This window comes from Myodes glareolus, chromosome 18 (assembly GCF_982192425.1).
Source record: "Myodes glareolus chromosome 18, mMyoGla1.1, whole genome shotgun sequence".
NCBI classification, from domain to species: domain Eukaryota; kingdom Metazoa; phylum Chordata; class Mammalia; order Rodentia; family Cricetidae; genus Myodes; species Myodes glareolus.
The window spans coordinates 44,644,585-44,668,305 of NC_142043.1; the positions used below are offsets into that span (position 1 = coordinate 44,644,585).

General features: G+C 41.6%; 1 protein-coding gene and 1 non-coding gene across 2 annotated transcripts in view; one reads left to right on the plus strand and one right to left on the minus strand.

Moving 5' to 3' along the window:
• Gcc2 (GRIP and coiled-coil domain containing 2) overlaps window positions 1–13,801 on the plus strand; it is a 42,583-nt gene extending 28,782 nt beyond the window's left edge. Inside the window, exons 17-23 of the mRNA XM_048451772.3 lie at window positions 349–470; window positions 2,217–2,393; window positions 4,462–4,679; window positions 6,936–7,130; window positions 8,049–8,203; window positions 9,505–9,706; window positions 12,279–13,801. Of these exons, the coding sequence (XP_048307729.3) occupies window positions 349–470; window positions 2,217–2,393; window positions 4,462–4,679; window positions 6,936–7,130; window positions 8,049–8,203; window positions 9,505–9,706; window positions 12,279–12,349 (1,140 nt within the window). The 3' untranslated portion in view covers window positions 12,350–13,801. The remainder of the gene's footprint in view (window positions 1–348; window positions 471–2,216; window positions 2,394–4,461; window positions 4,680–6,935; window positions 7,131–8,048; window positions 8,204–9,504; window positions 9,707–12,278) is intronic.
• Window positions 13,802–19,106: 5,305 nt separating this feature from the next.
• On the minus strand, window positions 19,107–19,212 carry LOC125411593 (U6 spliceosomal RNA). The gene has a single exon (XR_007235356.3). It is a non-coding gene; the product is annotated as a U6 spliceosomal RNA (small nuclear RNA).
• Window positions 19,213–23,721: the final 4,509 nt, after the last annotated feature.

Below are 23,721 nucleotides of genomic sequence, written 5' to 3' on the forward strand. Positions count from 1 at the left end.
TATTTTGATTAAGTCTGGTATTTGGGGGTTTTGTTCATTAGTGTTAGGAGACATGGACTCATTCTATGTCCCATACTGACCTGAAACTCCTAGTATGGACTAGGCTGACCTCAACTTCATAGCAGTCTACTGCCTCCTCCTCCTGAGTGTTGAGATTGCAGGGATCAGCGACCATGCCCAGCCCCGGAACTCACGTTTTACCAAAGTTAGTAAAGGCTAAAATTGATAGAGCTGTTTTCTTTATTTTCACAAACAGATTTTTTTTTTTACTTCATTTCATTAGACTCCAAAAGAACTTAGAAGGATAGTGTCACAGTGACATTTTTCTCTCTCTTTTAAATGTTATAGGCAGAACAAGCTGCTATCACCTCTGAATTTGAGAGCTACAAAGTCCGAGTTCATAATGTTCTAAAACAACAAAAAAATAAGTCTGTGTCTCAGGCTGAAACTGAGGGAGCTAAACAAGAAAGGTAAAGTCTAAGGTTTTCCCCATACAAATACAGGTTGTTCCCCAATTTGGTTAAAAGTCTCATTTTTATTGCTTTTGACTGGAATTTTAGGTGTGATTACGAGTGAACAGAATATTTCTTGGTGTCACCATATTTCTTGATAATTAGAAAACTACGCACAAAGAGGGCTATTGCAGGCTCTAAAGGGTGTTCAAATCAACAGTGAAGCCAGAATGTGGTCTCTGAGCTGTAGACTCTTGTCTCAATAAGACCTGGACATAGTAAAAATTTAGGCATTAAAATTAAATTTACATTATGGAATTTATGACTACTTCCATTTGATATGTATAGTACGTTAGTACTAGTTTCAAATTAGCTTCCAGATCCACTTTGTAAATTGTTCTAAAATTTACCAGGAGCAAGAGATGGACTGGGTGTGGTGGTGTACACCTTTTAATCCTAGCACTAATGAGGCGGAGTCAGGCAGATCTCTGAGCATTCAAAACCAGCCTGATCTACAGAGTGAGTCCCAGGACAGCCAGGGCTACATAGTGAGACTGTGTCTCTAAAAGAGATGAGGGTTAAGACACCCTTTGATATGTATGCTTTGATTTTGTAGTAGAGGTTGGTTATATATAGTTTTTATACCTGCTTTTGGGGCTTGGAACAGGACTAATGGTCCTGTAATGTTTGCATGCTTATGCTTCTGTTACTTTTGTTTGGGAATCTATTAAATGCGTTGTATAGCCTTCCACCCATAGCTATCATAAAGTATTGACACACTTAGTAAAGAGCATTTGTAAGAGCCATTTGAGCATACCTGAATCTTGAGTTCATACTACTTGAATGTGAATTTTAAGCCTTTTTTTTAAACCTATTTTTATGAATTGTTTTAGGGTTTTTTGTGGGAAAGACTTGTCTCCTTAGAGAATGTCACTTCCCCCAGGATACATTCTTTTTTCCTCCACCCACCCCCACCCCACCCCACCCCCAGTTTTTCAAGACGGTGTTTCTCTTTGGAGCCTGTTCTGGAACTTGCTCTGTAGACCAGACTGGTCTCAAACTCATAGAGATCCACCTGTCTCTGCCTCCCAAGTGCTGGAATTAAAAGCATGCATTATCACCACCTGGCAGTATGTCCTTTTTTATACATCTTTTAAGGAACTAGTAATGTATACAGTATGGAAAAATTGTGGGTTTTAATTATTTCCACCAAGATTTTATCCTAATTCTAAACTGACTCCTTCCTTTTTTTTTTTATTGTATTTTGAGCTCACATCGCATTCTCATAACAGCTACCATAGAACTGTGTGAAATTGATTTTTAATTAATGATAATTCTGTAACATTTAACATAGCCTAGTCTTACACCCCGTGATAGTCTATGTCATTTTAATAGACTATTTTAGACTGAGACAAGTCCAAGCTTTGTGATCCCAGCACTCAGGAAGCTGAAACAGGAGGACTGCCACAAATTGAAAGTCAGTTTGTGCTCTGTAGCAAGTATCAGGCTAGCCAGGGCTCCATAGCAAGACTCAAAAAACAAATTAAGTAAATGAATAAACTCAAGACATTTTTGTAAAATCTGGAGTTCCTGATCATTTACAATATATATATAACATCTTTTAAAAATTATTTTAATTCTAGTCTTTGAATTTTTGTGATTCTGTTTCCTTCAGCGTCACCCGCAGTAACAGTGACACTAAAACAGTCAGTGTATTTGAGACCACGGTCATAAGCGTTGTTAAACCATTTATTTCTGTTTTAGGGAACACCTGGAAATGCTGATTGACCAACTGAAAATCAAGCTACAGGATAGCCAAAATAGTTTACAAATCAGTGTTTCCGAGTTCCAGACACTGCAGTCTGAGCATGACACTCTGCTGGAGAGGCACAACCGGATGCTGCAGGAGACCGTGACCAAAGAGGCAGAACTTCGAGAAAAGTAAGACCGCCAGCAGCAATGGGTACTGTTGATACCAGGCAAGCAGCCTGGTACCCTATGCTCCTTCCTGGGATTTCAATAAGGAGGCTTGGTAACTTTGCCTTTCCTACCCCCAGCCTTCCCTTCAGACTGTTTTATCTTTAGCATACTTTTTAGAGCAGCTAACATTTATCTATTCATCTGATATCCCACCTCGCTTACAGCCTTTGTACTCAGGAAATTTCTTTAAAACAAAAAATGTTTTCTAACCAAAGTGTCAAATTAAAAAAGCATTTTCTTTTATCTCCATCAGAAAGCATTAAAGTAATTATGCTAATGAGTTATAAAGTTAATGTCTGTATAACTTACAGATCCCAACTGTCATGAACATCGAAGTCACACCTGGGGTGGAGTAATAAGTAAGCTTCTGTCAGGACAGGCATTCCATTTCCATGTGGGGAGCTTCCAAGCAGCTAGTTTGCTAGTAAATTTACAAGTACTGTTGATAATGCCTGAAGGCTGAAAGCCTTACCCTAGTACTAAAACGTCCTTTGTGTGAGTGTGTATGATGCTAGAGATTAAACACAGACATGTGCCATGCCACCGAACTGTATCCCTGGCCCTCAGAAGTGGTTGTAACTGCTAATGCTTCCTCCTTTACATTCCTGGTAACTATTTTAAACAAAATGCTTGTAGAACACTATGTACAGTATCTTATTAGTCACTATAAACTTGGTAATTAGGATAACCTTTTTCTAAAGCCAAGCATGGTAGCATACACTTGTAATCTCATCAAGTTTGAGACCTGGGCTACAAAACAAGTTTAAGTCCAGCCTGAACTACATAGTAAAACTCTGTCTTTTAAAAAGAAAATTAAAAAAAAAAATTTTTTTTAATTGTATCACCTTTTCCTCTTGAGCCACTAAATCTGTTTCAACTTAGTATGATGTATGTATTTATAACAGATAGAAAAAGGATCTTAATACAATATATTCCCAATAGTTTAGTATGTTCAATTTGCCTTGGAATCATGTTTGAGACAGCAGGTATGAGAATCAAGAGAGGACAGCTTTCACTTTGTTTTTAATTGCTCCTAATTTTTATGAGCAAATATTTCTGGAAATTATGTTTATTTTCTGTTTGAGATTTGCAAAAACCAAACATAAAAATAACAAGGGTACAATAAACTGTTAAAAAGTAATTGCTCAAGGTGCTGAAATGGCCCAACAGGTAGACACTTGTTGTGTGAGCCTGGTGACATGAATGCAGTCCCTGAGCCCAGGTAATGAAAGGAGAGAACTGGCTCTACAAAATTGTCCTCTAACTGCCATATGTGTGCCCATGATAAACCCCCACTCACTCACACACAGCAATAATAAAAGAAGAAACTTAAACCAATAAAAGTAGCTTCTCCCAAATTTTAGGTCTGCTAGCTGGTGTCAGTGGAGAGCTGCTGCCTTATGTTTATATGAGCTGCCCACTGCTCACTCATTTCCCAATTGCTCATACCCAAATAATCACACAGAAACTATATTAATTACAACACTGCTTGGACTATTAACTATTAGCTCAGACTTCTTATGAACTAACTCTTACATCTTAAATTAACCCATTAATATTAATCTGTGATTCAGTACAAGGCTGTGGCTTACTGGTAAGAATCTGGATTCTGACTCCTTCAACAGCCACATGGTGTTTCTCTGACTCCACCTCCTGTCTTTCTATATCTCTTTCAGCCTGGCTATATTCTGCCCTGCTATAGGCCAAAGTAGCTTCTTTATTAACCAATGGTAATAAAACATATTCATAGCATACAGAGGGGACTCCCATATCACGTGTGTGTATGTGTGTGTCTTTAAGTGTGTAACAAGGTTATCTATAGCCCAGGCTAGTCTCATCTACTCATTTTGTAGATGAGGGTGACTTTAAACTTCTGATTCTTTTGCTTCCAGTATCCACCAGAGATGGAGGAGAAGTTGCTTTGTACATTCTGTAGATGACCTAGGGCTTCCTTTGGAGAATCCAGCTGACAGAGGCTGGGTCAGCATATGCAGTTCAAGGCTCTCATGAACTAAACTTTTGCCTTTAGATTGTGTTCAGTTCAATCCGAGAACACGGTGATGAAGTCTGAACACGCCCAGGCAGTGTGTCAACTAACATCCCAGAATGAAGCACTCCGTAACAACTTCCGTGACCAAGTTCGACATTTGCAGGATGAGCACAGAAAGACGGTGGAGACCCTGCAGCACCAGCTCTCCAAAGTGGAAGCTCAGCTCTTCCAGCTCAAGAGTGAGCCATCCACAAGAAGTATGTGTATGTTTGTGGCAGCTTTGACTCTGTGTTCTGGCATATTTATGTCACTTAAGGCGTTGTTCAGAAATTCATAAGAAAGTGAAATACTGGGCTGGAGAATTGGATCAATGGTTAAGAGCACTGACTGTTCTCCCAGAAGACGTGGGTTTGATCTCCAGCCCTCACATGGTGGTTCACATCCATCTCCAGTCCCAGGGAATCCAGTGCCCTCTTCCAGCCTCGGAGGACACTGCCTGCATGTGGTACACAGACATATGTGCAGAATACCCAGAGATAAAAAAATAATAATAAATAATAATTAGTTAAAAATACGTGTAAAACTTAGCCAGTGGTGCATGCCTTTAATCTCAGCACTCAGAAGGCAGGCAGAGGTCTGTGAGTTCAAGGCCAGCCTGGTCAGCATAGTTCCAGTTCCAGGACAGCCAGGGCTCCACAAAGAAACCCTGTCGTGCAAAACCAAAAATAATAATAAAGTAAAAGAAAAGAAAAATTTACTGAATAGCAACCTGTGTCAGTTCTATAATTAATGAGATATGAATTTGCTTACTGGAAATAAATCTGAATCATTTGAACCCTTCTTGATTATGCTTATAGCAGCCTATGCAGCTTCTTAGACTACTGATTTTCATAATTATGTAATCTTCTATATAATGTATGTTTTTCCCTTTGTCTTACACATGTTCCTACAGTCTCATGATTCTGGCATCTATCACTTGGTACTCAGTGTTTGCCCTCTCATGCATGTATTCTTTATCCAAAGTTTTTGGGCAGAGCAGGGGACTTACTAACCCCCAGGCAGCATTGCAGTTGTCCAGTCTTTCGCAGTGCAGCTTCTTCCTTCAGATTTTTTTTTTTTCCTCTGAGACAGGGTTTCTCTATGTAACAGCTCTGGCTTTCCTGAAATTCACTTTGTAGAGCAAGCTGACCTCAAACTCACAGAGATCTGCCTGCCTCTGCCTCTACTGGCAATAAAGGTGTATGCGACAACCTGACTCCTTCAGATTTTAATGAGGTGAAGTTGTCTGTCATTCAGCCTCACCCAGTGCCCTCTATTTTGCTTCCAGAAGGAAACAAGAAAACGTCAGTCATGGTGGTGATTATTAGTCCTGTGCTCACGGTGATTTGCTTCCCGTGGGAAATGCTGTCACTGGAGTGTTGGCAAGTGTGGTCACTAAACAAGGCCAAAAACTAACGCTAGGAGAATTTAACTTACATCAAGAGTTTAAAAGGAAATGGTCAGCCAAAGAAAAGAAAAGCGAATTGTAGTGTAGGAGTCAACAGTGTAATCAACAGTTGGTAAAAAAAAAAAAAAAGTCAGAAACCCAGGGAAGTGCTCCAGAAAGGCAGTCAGAGGCTAACTGAGCTTTAAAAGGACTGGGAAACAGTTCATAATATTGAAAACAAATGAACTCTGAAACTTAAAAAACAAAATCCTGGATTAAACTATAAGACCTTGCATAGAGTTAGGAGCCAATCACTTAATGCATTTGGAAGTGTCATATGAGCTTTTCACTTCTATGTGAGTGTTCATTATAAGCAAGCAAGAAATTCTTTATTGAGACAAAATCATACTATGTAACTCTAACTGGCCTGGGACTCACTATGCAAACCAAACGATAGGATTAAAGGCCCAAGAATTCTATGAACTGTAACCAGTTGGTTCACTACACTGAACTCTGGGTTCTGTCATCTGAACGCTGTAGGTGTGAGCAAGCAACGCTATGCAGCAGCCTAGGTGGCAGTGTCAGGGCAGTGGCGGAGACTGCCACCACACGGCAGCAGTAGAAGTGTGGGGCGATCTGTAAAATCAATGCTGCCCAGCTGTCCGTCACAGGCAGCAAGTAGCGACGGGTGGATTGTTTCTGTTGGATGACTAGCATAACTCAGTGTAAAGTGACTGTTTGTAACTATTTAGCATTATTTCTTTAGACACCATTTGTTTACTTGCTGTTTGTTTAATTTCCTTAACATTTTGACACACTCAAGGCTGTCTTTAATTTTTTTGTTTGTTTGTCTTGTTTTTCGAGACAGAGTCTCTCTAGCTTTGGAGCCTGTCCTGGAACTAGCTCTTGTAGACCAGGCTGGCCTCGAACTCACAGAGATCCACCTGCCTCTGCCTTCCGAGTGCTGGGATTAAAGCTGTGCATTACTGCCTCCCGACTGCTGTCTTTAATTTTTTTGGCTATCTTTGTTAGGGTCAAATCTATTGGTCTTCAACAATTTCACTTCCCCTTTTAAAATATTTAATAGGCCCCGCTTCTTCCCACCAACCTTTGAAAAACCCTCGAGAAAGAAGAAACACAGAACTCCCCCTTCTGGACATGCACACTGTGGCCCGGGAGGAGGGAGAAGGGATGGAGACAACTGACAGCGAGTCCGTGTCTTCGCCTGGCACCCACATTACATCTCTAGAGCAGCTGCTGAGTTCTCCTGACACCAGGTTTGGTAGGTGGCTTAGTGTGAGTGGTTTAAGTTGGCTGTCTTGTTTGATAAACATGCTCTAATTTTTTATACTTTTTGAGCTGTTCCAGTAAAAGAACTTATAGTAGGAAATGGATCTTTTTAAAAACTAAAAACTTTAACACATGCATGGGGCTGAATCAGAAGAGGACGATGGGAAGTACTGTGTTGTTATTAGAAAGTAAATGACCTGCTGCCTCACCCTCCAGGAAATTCAGTTTCAGGCAATTTCTTATAGTGAAGTTTGCTAAATGTGCTGTAGTAGATACAGTATAGCTTTGGTATGCTTTTTGTTCTTACCTGTAGTGAGTATTACTGTTCATAATACAAGGGGATTCTCATCTTTCGAATGCTCTGAGACCGTGTTTATACCCAACATTGTGTTAGTCACCACCCAGCTACTGTGACGAGATCCTTGAGAAAGTTAGCATAGGAAGAAAGATTTGTCTTAGCTTACAGGGTCATTTGGCCCTAGCACTTTGACACCGGCAAGGTACAACAGCATGGTGGAGTACCTGCGACAGCCAAGGAGCGGACTGGAATGAGCATCCAGGGTCCCTTTGAAAGGCATGCCTCCTATGACCCAACTTTGTTCTTCTAGGCCCTGCCTCACACTGGGACTCCAGTACTCCCTGGCTGATATGAGGCATTGGATTAGACTCTCCAGCACCACCAAAAAAGCAAACAAAAAAATTATATATATAAAGCATAAACTGTGAGGGGCTTATAGAGCCAAGCTATTTATACTACAGCAGAAATTCAGTCTTATTTCAAATAGAATCTTTTTGAGCTGAGGTATATCATACAGATGAATAACAGAGAGTGGGCTTAAATGTTTCAAAGTAAGATGCTCAGTTTTTTATTTAGAATCTGTAATCTCTGATTGTGACAATTACTTTTTAGAACAGCATTTTGCGGAACCCCATTCATGGCATGCCGAATTTACCAAAGAAGAACTGGCTGAGAAGCTCAGTTCCACCACGAAGAGTGCAGATCACTTAAACGGTCTGCTTCGGGAGACAGAGGCCACCAACGCCATCCTTATGGAGCAGATTAAGGTGCGGGTGGAGCCTGGCTACCCTGGCATGCCCTGTGGCAGTTGCTTTTCTAACCCTTGGTGTATATTGCCCCATTTTACATATTCACATTTCAGTGTAAACATAATATCTAGATTCGTTATATTAGATTCCTCATGATATGAATTACTGCTTTTATTTGTTAAACATTTTTAATTCATTCTTTTTCTGAGAAAGATAAGTATAGCAACTGGGCAGACATTGAGAAGTCATTGCTTCTCATATACTGAAGTAAAACATGAGTATATGTCCTTGAGTCTAATAATTCAAGGCATTTCCTTTTTTCCTCCCTCCTTCCTCTACATTCCTCCCCCCCTCCTTCTTTCCTTTTCTCCTTCTTTTTTCCCCTCTGGTTTTCCCTTTCTCCTTGTTTCTCTTCTTCTCCCCCTTCTATTTCTTGAAACAAACTCTGGACTGGTTTTGAACTTGTTATATAGCCAAGGATAGCCTTGAATATCTGGTCATTCTGCCTCTACTTCCTACGTGCTGGGATTACAAGCATGGGGGACCACTATAGTCAGCTAAGACTGCTCAAGTTAGATATTTCCTTCCTCTAAGAATAATGATCCAAGTCCTGCACTTTACATTTATTGTATTATCTAATCTTTATAATGACTAGAGAACCTTTGGAAAATGAAATTGAGCCAGACTTAGGGGCACACACCTTTAATGCTGGCACTTGGGAGTCAGAGCAGGCAGAGCTCCGATTTCAAGGCCAGCCTGGTCTACATAACGAATTCCGGAGTTCCCAGTCAGCTGCAGCTACATGATGAGACTTAGCCTGGTGCTCATTAGTGTTCCTGAGCTGAGCTTGTCTTGGTTAAGTACTGTTTGCTCTGGCATCCTGATAGCTTGGCTATAAAAGTAGGGGAGGGAAGAGATCGCCAGAGGCTGCAGCTGTCTTCCTCCTCACCTGCGGCCAGACTGCCCCAGCTTACATTCAGCCATGTCCCCAGGGGAGAAGGAGGAGGACTCGTGGGACCAGCTTATGGTCCTGGTTGCTCACTTATCGTTTCCTAGCGCTCTCCAGTTTTTAGCATTTCTCTGGCGCCTGTGCCTCTGAGCACCTGCTCTTCCTGGGGGCATTTGAGGCTGCCAGACTAAAGCACCTCATTTGTTCACCTCTTTCCACTCTTCTTGGAGTTGGTTATTCGCCCCTCTTAACTCCACTGTCTTTTCCTGAGGTAGGAATTGCTCAGGGAGAAGATAAATGTGTGTGTTCAGTTTACTAGATTCAACCAGAAGTTTCCAAGCACAGCATTAACCGATTTCTCTCACGCTAGCTTCTCAAAAGTGAGATAAGAAGACTGGAAAGAAATCAAGAGCGAGAAAAGTCAGTAGCTAACCTGGAGTACTTGAAGAATGTCTTGCTACGGTTCATTTTCCTGAAGCCCGGGAGTGAAAGAGAGCAGCTTCTCCCTGTGATAGACACAATGCTGCAACTCAGCCCTGAAGAAAAGGGCAAGCTTGCCACAGTTGCTCAAGGTAGGCGGCGGGAGGCACTCACTGGTGCATTGACCATTTGTGCTAACCATCAGTCTTGCTTAAGAATGGATGTGTGCAGGCAACCTTTCCCTGTTAGAATTTCGTTCACTTAGAATGAGTTTTGTCAACTAGCTTTTTAACGTCTGGGGCAAATGGCCTGCCTTCCATCTCTGGAAATTACATCTCTAGCCTGGTGTTGAGGTGGATGTGTTTGGGGTGGGAGATGTGACGCGTTTTCCTCCTCACTCACTTCCCCTTTCTCTACTTCCACTCCCAAACAGTAGAGGGACACTGGTCATGTGACCCAACACACTTTTCACATGCATGCAGAGTTAATACTGCCCCGCAGTGGAGTGTAATGCTCATATCAGTTAGGCTAACAGTGTTTCCCATAGACTCTTTTCAAATGCTGTGATATACCTGACTTCAAACTGCAGATTAAGAATCATGGTTTTATTTTTGGATTAGTCTAGAGTGTTTTCCTTTTTAAGCATACAGAGAAAATACGGTGATTTAGTCCCTTGTAGCTGTCGTCAGTCTCTGGGTTTTCAACTCAATCTCCTGTTTACTGCTCCTGTGTCTCTACTCCGCGTTTAGTTGGCGTTCTCCTAGCTTTGTTTGGTTGCAGTTTTTCAGGTTTAGTCAAGGGTTGTGAGGGTTTAGTTGTTTAAGGTTTGTTTGTTTTCATCCCCTTCTAGTTATAATAAATCTTGTTACTACTTAATATACCATATATTAGTAACTTAACAATCTGATCATGTGTTCCATAGCAGTCCAGCATTTTGAACTAGTTGCTTATAGGAGTATATTCAAATACTGCACATACACAGGAAGTCAGTTTTCGGATTACATCTAGGTGCATCTGGGCAAAATAAGTACCTCACAGGTGTACTATGTACTTACTATGTGTGGCATCACCATACTGAACCCAGAATATATAGACACCAACTTGGGACTGATGTTCTCATCTTAATATTCTTTTAACATGTTCCTCTATCTGTTATACATCCTAAATAAACTGATAAATTTAGGATGACCCTTGAGGGGGCTGGAGAGATGATGGCTCAGAGATTAAGAGCACCTACTGGTCTTCCAGAGGTCCTGAGTTCAATTCCCAGCAATTACATGGTGACCCCCAGCTATCTTTAGTGGTATGCCCTCTTCTGGCATAATGGTATATATGCAGATAGAGCACTCATACATAAAATAAATGAACTAAAAAAAAGAATGGCCCTTAGAATTCAGTTACTTGTTATACTTAGTAAGATTTACCTTTTGACTCTTACCCAAGATTTTACATTTTAAGCGAACTGGTGCTTGTGGTCTGGGGCTGTGTCCCAGGAGAACTGGATCTAGGACTGATGAGATTCCGGGTTAATGTTTGGCAGGATTACTTACTTCATAATGAGTATTTGTAGTTCCTTAAATCTGTTTCGTGTATCATGTCTTCCTAATAAAGAATTTCTCAGTACTTAGAAAACTCTTATTTCTGCTCACTATAGTGCAGATTACCATAGCCACATTTAACAGTAGTCAAATGAAGCCAGGCATGATACTATATACCTACAAGAGTCCAACAGGTTTTCCCTGGGCTACAGAGTGAATACCAAACTACAACGGCTATGTAGCCTGACCCTACCTCAAACAACAAAAGAAACTCAGTATTAGAATATACCATTTATTAGGGCTGGATAGATGTCTAAGCAGTTAAGAGCACTGGCTGTTCTTCCAGAGAACCTGGGTTCAATTCCCAGCACCCACATGAAAACTCACAACTGTAACTCCAGTTTTAGGGTACCCAACACCCTCATACAGACATACATGCAGGCAAAACACCAACACACATAAATAAAAAATAGCTGGGCAGTGGTGGCGCACATCTTTAATCCCAGCACTCAGGAGGCAGAGGCAGGTGGATCTTTGTGAGTTCGAGGCCAGCCTGTTCTACAAGAGCTGGTTCCAGGACATGCTCCAAAGCTACAGAGAAACCCAGTCTCAAAAAACCAAAGAAAGAAAAAGAGATAGAGATAGAGAGAGAGAGAGAGAGAGAATGAATTATTTGTTTGTTTTTTTGTGTATATCTGTGATATGTGATATGTGCCTTGTATATCTTTCCATGGCGCACACATAGAGTCCAAGGACAGTTTATGGAACTTGATTCTGTCCTTCCACCATGTCGGCTCCTGGTATACAACTATTTTGGCATAAACACTTTTAATAAATGGCACCCTTAGCAAAGTTCAAGAAGCTGGAAAAATGACTCAGTGATTAAGAGCACTGGCTGTTCTTTCAGAGGACGTGGGTTCAAACAAGCACAGGGCAGCTCCCAACCGGTTGTAACTATACCAGGGAACCTGATGCTTTCTTCTGGCCTCCACAAGTACCACAGCAGGAAGGTGTTGCACAAGCATATATGCAAAAGAAATACTCATACACATAAAATAATGTTGATAAATTTTAAAAGTTCTATAAAGAGCAAAAGAAAAAGATTAGGACAGAGATAGTAAATAAAAGATTTTTATTTTATTTTAGATTTCACATTGATAATATTTAATAATTTTGTTTTTTAAAGGTGAAGAAGAAAGTGCTTCTCGTTCCTCTGGATGGGCATCCTATCTGCATAGCTGGTCTGGACTTCGATAGATTGATGGGAAGAAAATGCTTTATTGACTCAATAGAATTCATTTGAAGGAAAAATGGTTATTAATATTTGATCAGGAAGTGTCCATATCTGTTCACATCCCCTGATGATTGTATATATGTATAGCAGATGAATTTAGACTCTCAACTTGTAGTAAAAGGACAACAGCTTGAAGCAATGGTACCAGTCGCCCACAGCCCTGTGACTCAGCACCATGGCCTCAGTCTCCATGATCTCCCATATACAGAGAACACAGTTCATTCCTGTACTCTGGAACCCCAGGAGCCACACGTTTCTAAGTAGTACTGTGAATTTTGAAAGTGATTTGAATTTTGGTACCATATCAATTGGAAAGTTTAAACTTTTAAAATAATGTTTCAAGATTAAGGAAATCCTTTGTTGGGAAGGTTGACATGTTTATTGAGGGATTATGAAGTACGTATGCTACAGTTGATTATGAGGCTAAGTTAAATTGCTGTTTAGTCTGTTGCTTTAAAACTCTTCCCTCCCCCCACTTGTTATTTCAAAACTTACCCTGGTACTGGTGATAGGACGCTGACCTTGAATAGATGGAGCCCACCTCAGCTAATGTGTTTCCGTGGCATCTCTAGGCTCTTAGTGTGCTGCCATTGCTCCTAAGCCATGAGTCTGTTTTGAGAATTCCCTGCCTCTCAGAACAGTGACTGTCTGACTCAGCATTAAATACACATGAACCTGGTGCTTCCAGTATTGTTCAGGTAGTCTTGTTCCCCAAGCACGACCCCGAGAGGGCTCAGGCTTACTCTTGGTGAATAAGCCTAGCTGGGGATGTGTTACTTGCCTTTATGTCTCTGGAAATAGTCCATTTACTAGATTAAAATTGTGCTCTTAAATTAAATTTGGGGATTATATTTTAATATGCAATTTGTTAATAAATAACTACATAGTGCTCTCTGGAGTTATTAAGCATATGGTTGATTCTCAGTTTTCAGTTTCAGCTAGAACCCTGACTGACTCTGTACGTCAGTCACTATGGACATTGGTTTCCAACCTGGTTTAGCTGAAGTTTGCTGCTGACATGTTGAATTTGTTCTCTTAAAGCGATTATCTCTCAGTGTCCGCCCCGCTGTGTTAGAACAGACCTAACTAGTGAATGTATTGATTAAATGCATCTATCTCAGAGCTGACTTTAGAAGTGAGTATTTTTAACTTCATAAACTGTGAATATGAGTATGCCCAGTGGCCTCTGATGTAATTTTAGTAATATTTAAATAAATTCCACGTTTTCTTTGGGCCTACTACACCTTTTGAAGTCTGTATAAACTGTTTTGAAATCTAGTCTGTTCATATGAATGTAATAAAAATGCCTTTTGCATGGTAAAAATTACTTTGATTACAAGAGACATATATGCTTTTTGTGACCAGCAATAAGGAACTATAATGATTGATATTTCTATTAAATGCATTTAACTGTATATTCTGTTTCTCTGACTATCCTTTTTCTGTTAAGCACTGTCTCTTTGGGGTTTTGAATCAGGCTGTGAGGTGGAGTGCAAACTCTTGGTGCTGCCTCTTCATGGCTGGACCTAGTGGAACTTACGACAGTGTCTTACACAGACTGAGCTACTCAGAAGGCTTTGGCAGAATAATTCCCTTCATCTCAGGGACTTGAGGCCAGCCTATGAGACCACCTCCCACCAGCCTTTTCAGAGAACACAGACAGCCTGGCATGGTGGCACATGCCCTTAATCCTAGGATGCCGCGGTAGGCGGATCTCTACAAATTTGAGCCACCTTTTTATTTTCTTTCTCCGGGTCTAGATTCTGTTGCTAAGCTACATCTGCAATCATTTTTTTTTCTTTAATACCTCTTTGTGACTAGTTTCACTTCGCATGTCTACAAGGTTTACCCGTGTTGTAGCAGCTGTTAATACTTCATTCGCTTTCATTTTGCAGGGAATTCCATTGTAGGAGTCTCCGTTTCTATCCATTAACTTACAGACATGTTCATATTTCCAACTGTTGGCTGTCATGAAATTTGCTGCTACACCATTTTGCATAAAAGTTTCTATGTTTCAGTCTTTTTTAGAGAAATGTCGCTTTTGTTTGCTTGCCCAGTTTTAAAGTTCTGTTAGTTTTTCAAGTTGCTTTGAGTGTCTTTTATGTGTTCAAGGTAAGTCCTCTGTCAGCTGTATGATTAGCAAATATTTTTCCCATTTTTTGATTCTGTGGATTGTCTTTTTGTATTTTTTTATGTTTAAAAAGTGTGTGTGTGCGCGCATGCATATGTACACATGTACATATACACTCCTGTGCCACTGTGTGCTTGTGAAGATAAAAGGACATGTGGGATTGGTCCCTCCCTTCTACCATTATGTGTGTTTCAGACAAGGATCAAATTCGGGTTACCTGGTGTACACAGTGAGCACTTCTACCCACAAAGCTAGCTCATCAGTCCATTTTTGTTATTTGTTTGTTTGTAGTTTCTAAAGATAGGGCTTCAATGTGTAGCCTTGGACATTTTAGAACTCACTGTGTTAACCTGACTGTCCTTAAACTCACAGAGATCTGCCTGTATCTGTTTCCCAAGTACTGAAATTGAAGGCATGTGCCACCACATCTGGCTCCATTTGTTTCCTTAAAGATACCATTTGAATTCCAAAATTTTTATCTTCAGTGAAGTCTTTTACTCTTTTGTAGTTTTGTTTTGTTTTGTTTCTTTGTCTTTTTATTTTGTTTGTTTCTCCTTGTCTTTTGTGCTTTTAGTCTCATGTTCAGACACTATGCCTGATGCAGGCTCACAAATGTATTCATGTTCGTCTCCGAGAACTTTACCAATTTAATTTTATTTGGGTTCACATTTAATTAATTGTTATATGCTATATTTGTTACATTTTTCATTTCCGTGACAAAATACCTGATGAAAAAGAACCTTAAGGAAGGAAGGTTTTATTTAGTCTCACTGTTGGGAGCACAGAGGTCCTTGCACCCACCAATCACCAGTGAAATTCAGTGTTGTCTTTTCAAAGAAAAAGATGTATAGCCTGTTTTTCCATCCAAAAGGTTGGGAATCGGAGATGACTAAAAGCCTGGTGATCAGCATTATCTGAAGAGCCAGGCCATATCAAGCTCTCACAGCCAGGACTGGAGATACTTGATAATCTAGATGACTCTTACATTATCTGTATTGTGGTGATATTTTGCTTGTGTTTTAACAAAGCTTGCCTAAAGATCAGAGTGCAGAGCTAAGCCACTAGTCACCAGGCAGTGGTGGCATGCACTTTAATCCCAGGACTACAGAGACAGAGGCAGAGGGATCTCTGGGAGTTCAAGACTACCCTGAGCTACACAAAATTGATCCCATTTAAAAGAGAAACAGAGCTCACACACAAGTGATTCCAACACTAGGGAGGTGGAGACAGGAGTGATGAGTGGGTGGAGAGAGGAATTTAAGGGGGAAGGAGGCAGGAGCTCAGTGCAGTCTTGAGGCAGCAGTGTGAAGCAGTCGGTCAGGACAGGATTACCCCTGCAGTCTGAGCATTGGTGGATGTAAAAGGTTTCAGTCCAGTGGCTGGGCGCACTGCTTCTCTGATCCTTCAGCTTTCACCCACAATATCTGACTCCGGGTTTTATTTATTAAGACCAATTAGAATTGGTGCTATACTGTATAGCTAAGGGCTCCCCCCAAATGCCCACAACCAGGACCAGAGGTAGCTAATAGGTCATAACTCAGATGACTTCTTTGCTGTCTGTATGACTAAGACCACATCAGATCCTTCCCTAGGCCCTTAAGATAACACATGTAGCCTATCTCTAGAGCCCATTTTCTTGGTAGAAATGACATGTACTTTGAGTTGAGTTTCGATGTAATTACACCTTCTTGTTCACCAGGGATCGTATTAGGAAGCTGTTTTTCAAATTGTACTGTGTTTAAATATGCTTACCATAAACTGCCTAGTATCAGACTCCAGAAGTTTGATCCAGCCTGAACCAAGGTTCATTCTTACCTCAGGCAGATTCTTTCCCTGTAAGCTGTGACACTTGCAGCCCCCACCACCACCATACACACACACACACACACACACACAGCTCACGGTGTGAGAATGCCTTCCGTATGCAGAGGAAAGTGTTTGGCGTGTAGAACAGTTCTAGCTGGACCAGCAGGCATGTGAGGCAGCAGGTTGCACCGTATCCACTGTCAGGGAGCAGAGCTGTGCATACTTTGTGCCACACTGATTCTTTCCTTTTATTTTTATTATTTTTTTTATTTTTTATGTTCAATCCCAAAGAAGATTCTTTTCCTTTTTATTCAGCACAGAACCCCAGCCATCAGGATGGTGATGCCGACATTCTAGGCCAGCTAGGGCTACACAGTGAGGCCCAATCTCAAAAAGCAAGACAAAAACATAATTGTTGCACCTAGCAAGTAGGAGGATTACTTCCTGCCACTCTATATTTGGTGGGAAACGTCCCACCCTGAGAAAGCAGTCTGAGGATGGATTACTCTGATGGGAATGACTTTTAAAACTTTTATGGGATGTTAGACTCAGATTTGAGTAGTCAAGTTGGTTTTGGAGTTACTTAGGGAAGAAAGGATGTATTTCGTTTACATATCCTGATCACAGTCTATCATGAAGTGGAGTCAGGACAGGAACCAAAGCAGAGACCATGGCGAAACATTGCTCACTGGCTTGATCTTCATAGCTTGTTCAGCTTTCTTTTTTTATGTGTGTGGCTATTTTGTTTGCATGTGTGCCTGGGCACAATGTGCATGCAATGCCAGCAGTGGCCAAAGGTGTCATCCTATCCTCTAGAACTAATGTCACAGTCAGTTGTGAGTGGCCATATGGGTGCTAGGAGTCAAACCTGGGTTCTCTGGAAGAGCAGCCAATGTTCTTAATTGCTGAGTCATCTCTCTAGCCTCAGCCTTTCTTATACAACTTAGAACCACCTTCCCAGGAGCGGTACCATCCCCCAAACAATCATTAATCAAGAAAATACTTTTCAGATTTACAGACTCAGTCAGTAGAACATGAGACTCTCAATCTCAGAGTCAAGGGTTCAAGCCCCACATTGGGCGCATTTTTAAATGGAGGTTTCTCTCCTGCCCACCAGTTCCCAAATAACCACTCAGAGGTCTGTTTAATTATGTTTGGCCAGTGGCTCAGGATTATTACTTGCAAGCTCTTATATTTAAATTAACCCATTTATATTAATCTGTGTATCATCACATGTCCTGTGGCTTACCGGGTGCTCAGGCACCTTCCAGGAACTGTCTAACCTTGGGCAAGGGGCTTGCAGATCAGAGGCATTTTTGTCTCAAAAAAGGTAAGTCTGTTGGACCTGGAGTGATGGCTCATGGTTAAGAATAACTCTGTTCTGGTATGAATTCCACCGATAGAGAAAAACCACTACCACAATTAAAATCCAGATTTGGAGCAAGCTTTAATTAAATACTGCCCAGATAGATAGGCTCTGGCCAGGTCCTTTTGGATTTCCAGAAAATGGCCCTGATGGCCTTTAGTCACAGTTTGCAGCAACTTAAGTATTTCCCATAAGGTCCACTCAGGAGCAAACATACATCCTGACTTACTTGCAGCCTCATCTAATCAGGGGCAAGCATACATCCTAATGTATTTCCTGCCTGTGAATCTCCCTCCACATGTGATCAAGCCCATTTGGTGCAAATGGGTCAAGCGAACTTATCCAGGGGAGTGAAAACATGTGACTTGTTATCGCCCATAAACAATAGCCTCCAACATTTCAGGAACTATCTGTTCTTGGAAAACAGGCTTGCAGGTCAGAGGCATTTTTGTTTCATGGATCTCTAAGGCATAGTAATTAAAACTTAAAATGTAACTATGCCTCTCACACTGGCAGAGGACCCAGGTTCAGCTCCCAGCACCCACACTGAGGCTCACAATTGGAAATAGCTCCAACTACAAAGGATTCTACACCCTCTTCTGGTCTCCTTGGGCACCCACGTGATTTACATCTATATATTCAGGCAAATACTTATACACACAAAATAAAAGGATCTGCATTAAAAGAAAAATTGGGCTGGAGAGATGACTTAGCACTTTTTTAAAGTGTTAAGTTGGGGGCATAGACCCCAGCCCCTCGCATCTATCCCAACCCCCCAGGCCTGAGAGTTGTATTGGTCTGGACTCCAAATCCCAGCATGCCAGGTCCTGACCACCCCAGGGATGTCAGGACCACGCCCACCGAGTATTTAAGTGAACGCCCAAAAGAGGATCACGTGGTCTTTTTTTCTTCCTCCCGGTGGTCACTTTTGCAGCCTATTGGTTCCCCCTGGCTACCGGAGAGCGCAGGAATCCCATTAAACCTGGATATTTTTTTAATTTGGCTTGTTTTGATTTGACTTGATTGGGAATTTGCGTCGGCAGAGAGCTCACACTAGGAAAAATTCCTAACACAAAGTACATTCGTTCATTTATTTATGGGGCTCACAGCATGGTTTAGAGGCCACAGAACAACTTGTGGGAATAGATTCTCTCCTCCCAGGCCATCAGGCTTTGCAGTAATGGGCAGTAATTTCCACAGCCATTGTTGTAGTGGCCTTTGTTTAGGTTTTTGTTATTGTTGTTTGTTTTTAAATTTTATTTTATGTGCGTTAGTGTGAGGGTGTCAGATCTCCTGGAACTGGAGTTACAGACTGTTGTGAGCTGCCATGTGGGTGCTGGGAATTGAACCCAGGTCCTCTGGAAGAGCAGCCAGTGCTCTTAATGGATGAGTCATCTCTCCAGCCCAATTACTGTTTATTAATAGGGGCCAATTCATTAATGTGTGTGTCATCCTTGTGCAGGGCCATCCCAATCTTCATGGTATAGTTCCAATGTTAGCACAGATGCTACTGAATGCTGTGTCTCATTTGGCTCTGTTTTGTTTTTAATGACAGGAATTCTAACTGGGGTAAGATGGAACCTCAAAGTAGTTTTACTTTGCATTTCCTGGTGAATGAGGATGCTGAGTACTCTTTAAAATATTTGCTGGCCATTGGGGGAAACATAAATATTTCTAAGTCAGGTAAGTGACAGTGAGATCTTCCATACTGGCAAAAGTGTGGAAATGTCTCTTGTCTAGAAGACTGCAAATTCTGCCGCTGTGTTCATCGAATCTTTTTTGGCACCTTGGAGAAGACAAGTGCTTGGTTTTATTTATTTGCTTAAATAGAATATATTTTTCTAAGTAATGCTACGCTCACTACTTAATTTTTTGTTGTTGTTGTTAGGGATAGACCCCAGGACCTAATGCATGCAGGGTACAGAAAATGCGCTCCTTTCTTGCTCTTTTGCTTAGCCAAGTAGTTACGAAAAGGTCACATTCCCTTGAGAAGCCTCTTCATTTCAACTTGGTGTTTACTTGTATCAGCTTTCCCAAGGAAGTGAGTCTATTAACAAACTCCAGCTATCCTGATTTCACAATAATACATTATTCAGCGATGCCTTTTTATGGCTGCTTGTCTCAGTGGGAACCTTACTCCTTGCAGAGCTGTGATGTAGGCTGTCAGAACAAAGATGCATAGTTGAAGTCCAGCAAAAGATTACATTTCAATGAAAGGGATCTCTTTTTTGAGATTTACTTATTTTTATTTTATGAGTATTTGTCTGCATGTATATATGTGCATGATATACATACAGTGCCCTTGGAGACCAAAACAGAGTGTCAGATCCAATGAAACTCAAATTACGGGTGGTTGTGAGTGGCCATGGGGGTGCTGAGAAATGAATCCAGGTCCTCTCAAGGGCAGCCAGTGCTCTTCCCCTCTGAACCACCTCATGCATGTGTGCATACATGCCACATGTGTGTGGAGGTCAGAGAAGTTCTAAAATTTGGTTCTCTCCATCAACCATGTGGATACCAGATCAAATGTAGGCTGTATCTGGCACGCATCTTTACTGCTGATCCATCTTGCCAGCTCTGGAAAAGCTTTTCAATATTGATTTGAAAGAAATAGCTTATAAACCTGGAAATCGGTGGTTGAATTAGTATTGTACCCACACTGGTGGTGTGTTCATCCCAACAGCGAGAATAAGACCACTACCACAATTTGAGCCAAATTGAAGCTCAATTTGAAGCAAGCTTATTTTTTTTTTTATTGGAGTACATCCAAGAGCTGGCCAGTGTCTGTCTCCTAAGTTGGGTTAAAGAGAGCAGTTTCTTTTGGGTGGTGGTGACTCGTGCCTTTAATCCCACCGAGCATTTGGGAGGAAGAGGCAGGTGGATCTGAGCAAGTTCGAGGTCAGCCTGGTCTACAAGCAAGTTTCAGGACAGCCAGGACTGTTACACACACACACACACACACACACACACACACACACACACACACACAAAACCCTCCCTCAAAAAAAGAGCAGCCCTGAATCCATTTCTTGGGAACCTTTTAAGGAGTAAAATTACAAGTAGTTTAGAGAAAACAGATAATGGGGCAATAAGGAAATAACAACAGCAAAAAAAAAAAATCTCAAAAATCATGTCACCCTGTGATTAGGAAGGGGTCAGGGACAGTAAGCTATTCTCAAAAACAAGGCAAGGTCATGGGTTGGAGAAGGTCATGTTCCAGGAGACAGAGAACTAAGCTCTTACAGTAAATAGACTTATTTTTAACAAGACAATGTAATATCTCCTGCTTTCAAAATGAAGTCAGGCAGGTTCCTCATCTCCAGTGCCATCTGCTCCTCTGTCAGGAGAGGTAATTGAAGTCAGTGAAACACTTGAAGGAACCCTGGGGCTCATCAACAAATTCTGTTCTGAAGATGGTTGACTGATCAAGATGACAACGAGTGACCCTTCAGACCTAGGTGAATTACAAGTGAAGAAGCCTATGAGAAATACAGGAACTCCATTGACAGTTGACCATGACACCCATCTACCCTTGAACTCACAAAGATCTGCCTGTCTCTGCCTCCCGAGAGCTGGGACTAAAGGCATGTAACACTACCACCCGGTCTGGCAACCAGGTCTTAATACCTTTTAGGCATGGTCCTGGGCAGCCCCTGGGGAGGAGCTGACCCTTGGCAGGGCCTTCTTTGGGCAGAGTCTGGAAAGGGCAGCTCCAGGGAGCTGCTGCATGGTGTGCTGAGGGTAAGGTTTGGAATGGGGTCCCCGAGCTGGAGATCCCTAACATCTTGAATGAGTGGATAGTAGAAGACTTGAAATAACTTTTAGCAACACAAATAGGGAAAAAAACTATTCTCAACAGTGCGACTGAAGAAAGTCTCAACTTCCTAATAGGTGCGTATGAATACAATGTACATCTTTTAATAAATAAAACCATAGACTAGGTATAAAGGCTAAGTTCTGGTGTTTAGAATTCAAGAGATCATCTCTGGTAAAAAGGGCTAATGCCGAGTGGTGGAATGACTTGCAGGCTGCAGTCCATCTAATCCAATAATGGCTAGCTGTGTCTTCTTGGAAAGCCCAAGAATCTAGCAGCTGCTCCGTCTTGAGCCTTGCTCACACGAGGCACGTGTCTCAACTGGTCTTCTATGTATGCTGGAATCCCGAAGAAGTAATACCCATAAAGGAAAAGGGTGTGCTGACCAGGAAAGGGCAAGCAGGTGAAGAAGAAACACACCCTTGCTTCTTCCAGAGGCTTCCAGCAGGAGGTGTGGTCCAGTTTAAGGTGTGCCTTCTAGCCTCAAGATCTGGATTAAAGGTGTGTGTCTTCCAGCCTCAAGATCCGGATCACACGAGTGTGCCCTCCGTTTCTGAAGTGTAGTTCATTCAAGATACAGTCAAGTTGACAACCAAGAATAGCCATCACCAAAGTGCTAATGAAACTGCATGTAGTGACAGGTCACCCTTTGATCCCAGCACCCGGCAAGTGGATCAAGGCCAGCCTGGTCTATGTAGCAAGTTCCAGGCCAGCCATAGTTACGTGGTGAAATCCTACCTTTAAAAAATAGTAGTCGTGGGACTGGAGAGATGGTTCGGTGGTTAAGAGCACTGGTTGCTCTTCCAGAGGACCCGGGTTCAATTCCTAGCACCCACATGGTAGCTCAAACTGTCTCTAACTCTAGTTCCAGAGGATCAGATGCCCTCACATACAGGCAAAATATCAATGCATATACAATGAAAAAAATTTAAAAAAATAGTGGTTATAAAAATCCGGTGTTTCAGGATAACAATCGAAGTCTCACATAATATTGTAACCCACTGTCTTAGTCACTGTTCCGCTGCTGTGAAGAGACACCATGACCAAGGCAACTCCTATAAAAGCATCTAACTAGGGTCTTGCACACAGTTTCAGATGGTTAACCTGTTCTCATAATGGTGGGAAGCATGTGCCGGAACAGTAGCTGAGAGCTTTATATCCTGATGGGCAGGCAGCAGGCAAAGAGAATGAGACTGGGCCTGCCCCGGGCTTTTGAAACCTCTAAGTCTACCTCTAGTTAGACATCTTCCTCAACAAGACCACATCTACTTCAACAGGGTCCCACCCCATATCCATTCCCAACAATCCATCAGCTGGATTCACTGCTGAGCTATTTCTTCAGTTTCACAAAGAAATACTGTAAATGAGGTGCTCAGAATAAATACTTAAAAATGAAGTCAGACTGGGTTTTTGTAAACTTCACTGACCTCATACCTGGTAATGTGGGAGTGAGTAATGGGATTCTTCATGCACAACTCAGTGGGGTGGAATTTTAGGAATGCAACGCTGTCCTTTTCCCAGAAACATCTTGCACAAACATTCTCCTAGTGATAAGAATGGGACTAAGGATGTAGCTCAGTGGTACAGTCTTTGCCTTTTATACATGAAGCCTTGGGTTCCTTTCTCAGGGTTGTAAAGACCCTTTGGTGTTCAGAGAATGTGATGGCTAATATTGGTTGTCGACTTGATTGTGTCTGGAATCATCTAAAATATAACCCACTGGACACTCCTATGATGAACTTTTTTTAAAAAAAAAGATTTGTGTATTAGGTATACATAATAAATATGTATGCCTGCATGCCAGAAGAGGGCACCAAATCTCATTATAGATGGTTGTGAATCACCATGTGGTTGCTGAGAATTGAACTTTGGATGGACCTCAGTGCTTTTAACCTCTGAGCCATCTCCCCTGCCCCAAGATTTTTTTTTTTAAATCGGATTATTTGAAGCCTAAAGGTGGGCGGCACCTCCTGGTGGCACCCAGATACAAGGACATGGGAGGAAATTTAGCTTGTTTGCCCTCACTCTCCACCCTGTTGTGGCGTTACTTCGCTGATAACTCGTTTCTTTGGGCTTCCAATGTAAATTGAAAACAAGCAGCTCTCAGGGCTGCTCCAGGCCTTCAGCACCAGACTTGGACTGCCAGGACATCTCGCCTTGTGGATTGAGCAACTACTGCAGGATTCTTGACTTCGTCAGTATGAGTTTTTCTATTATA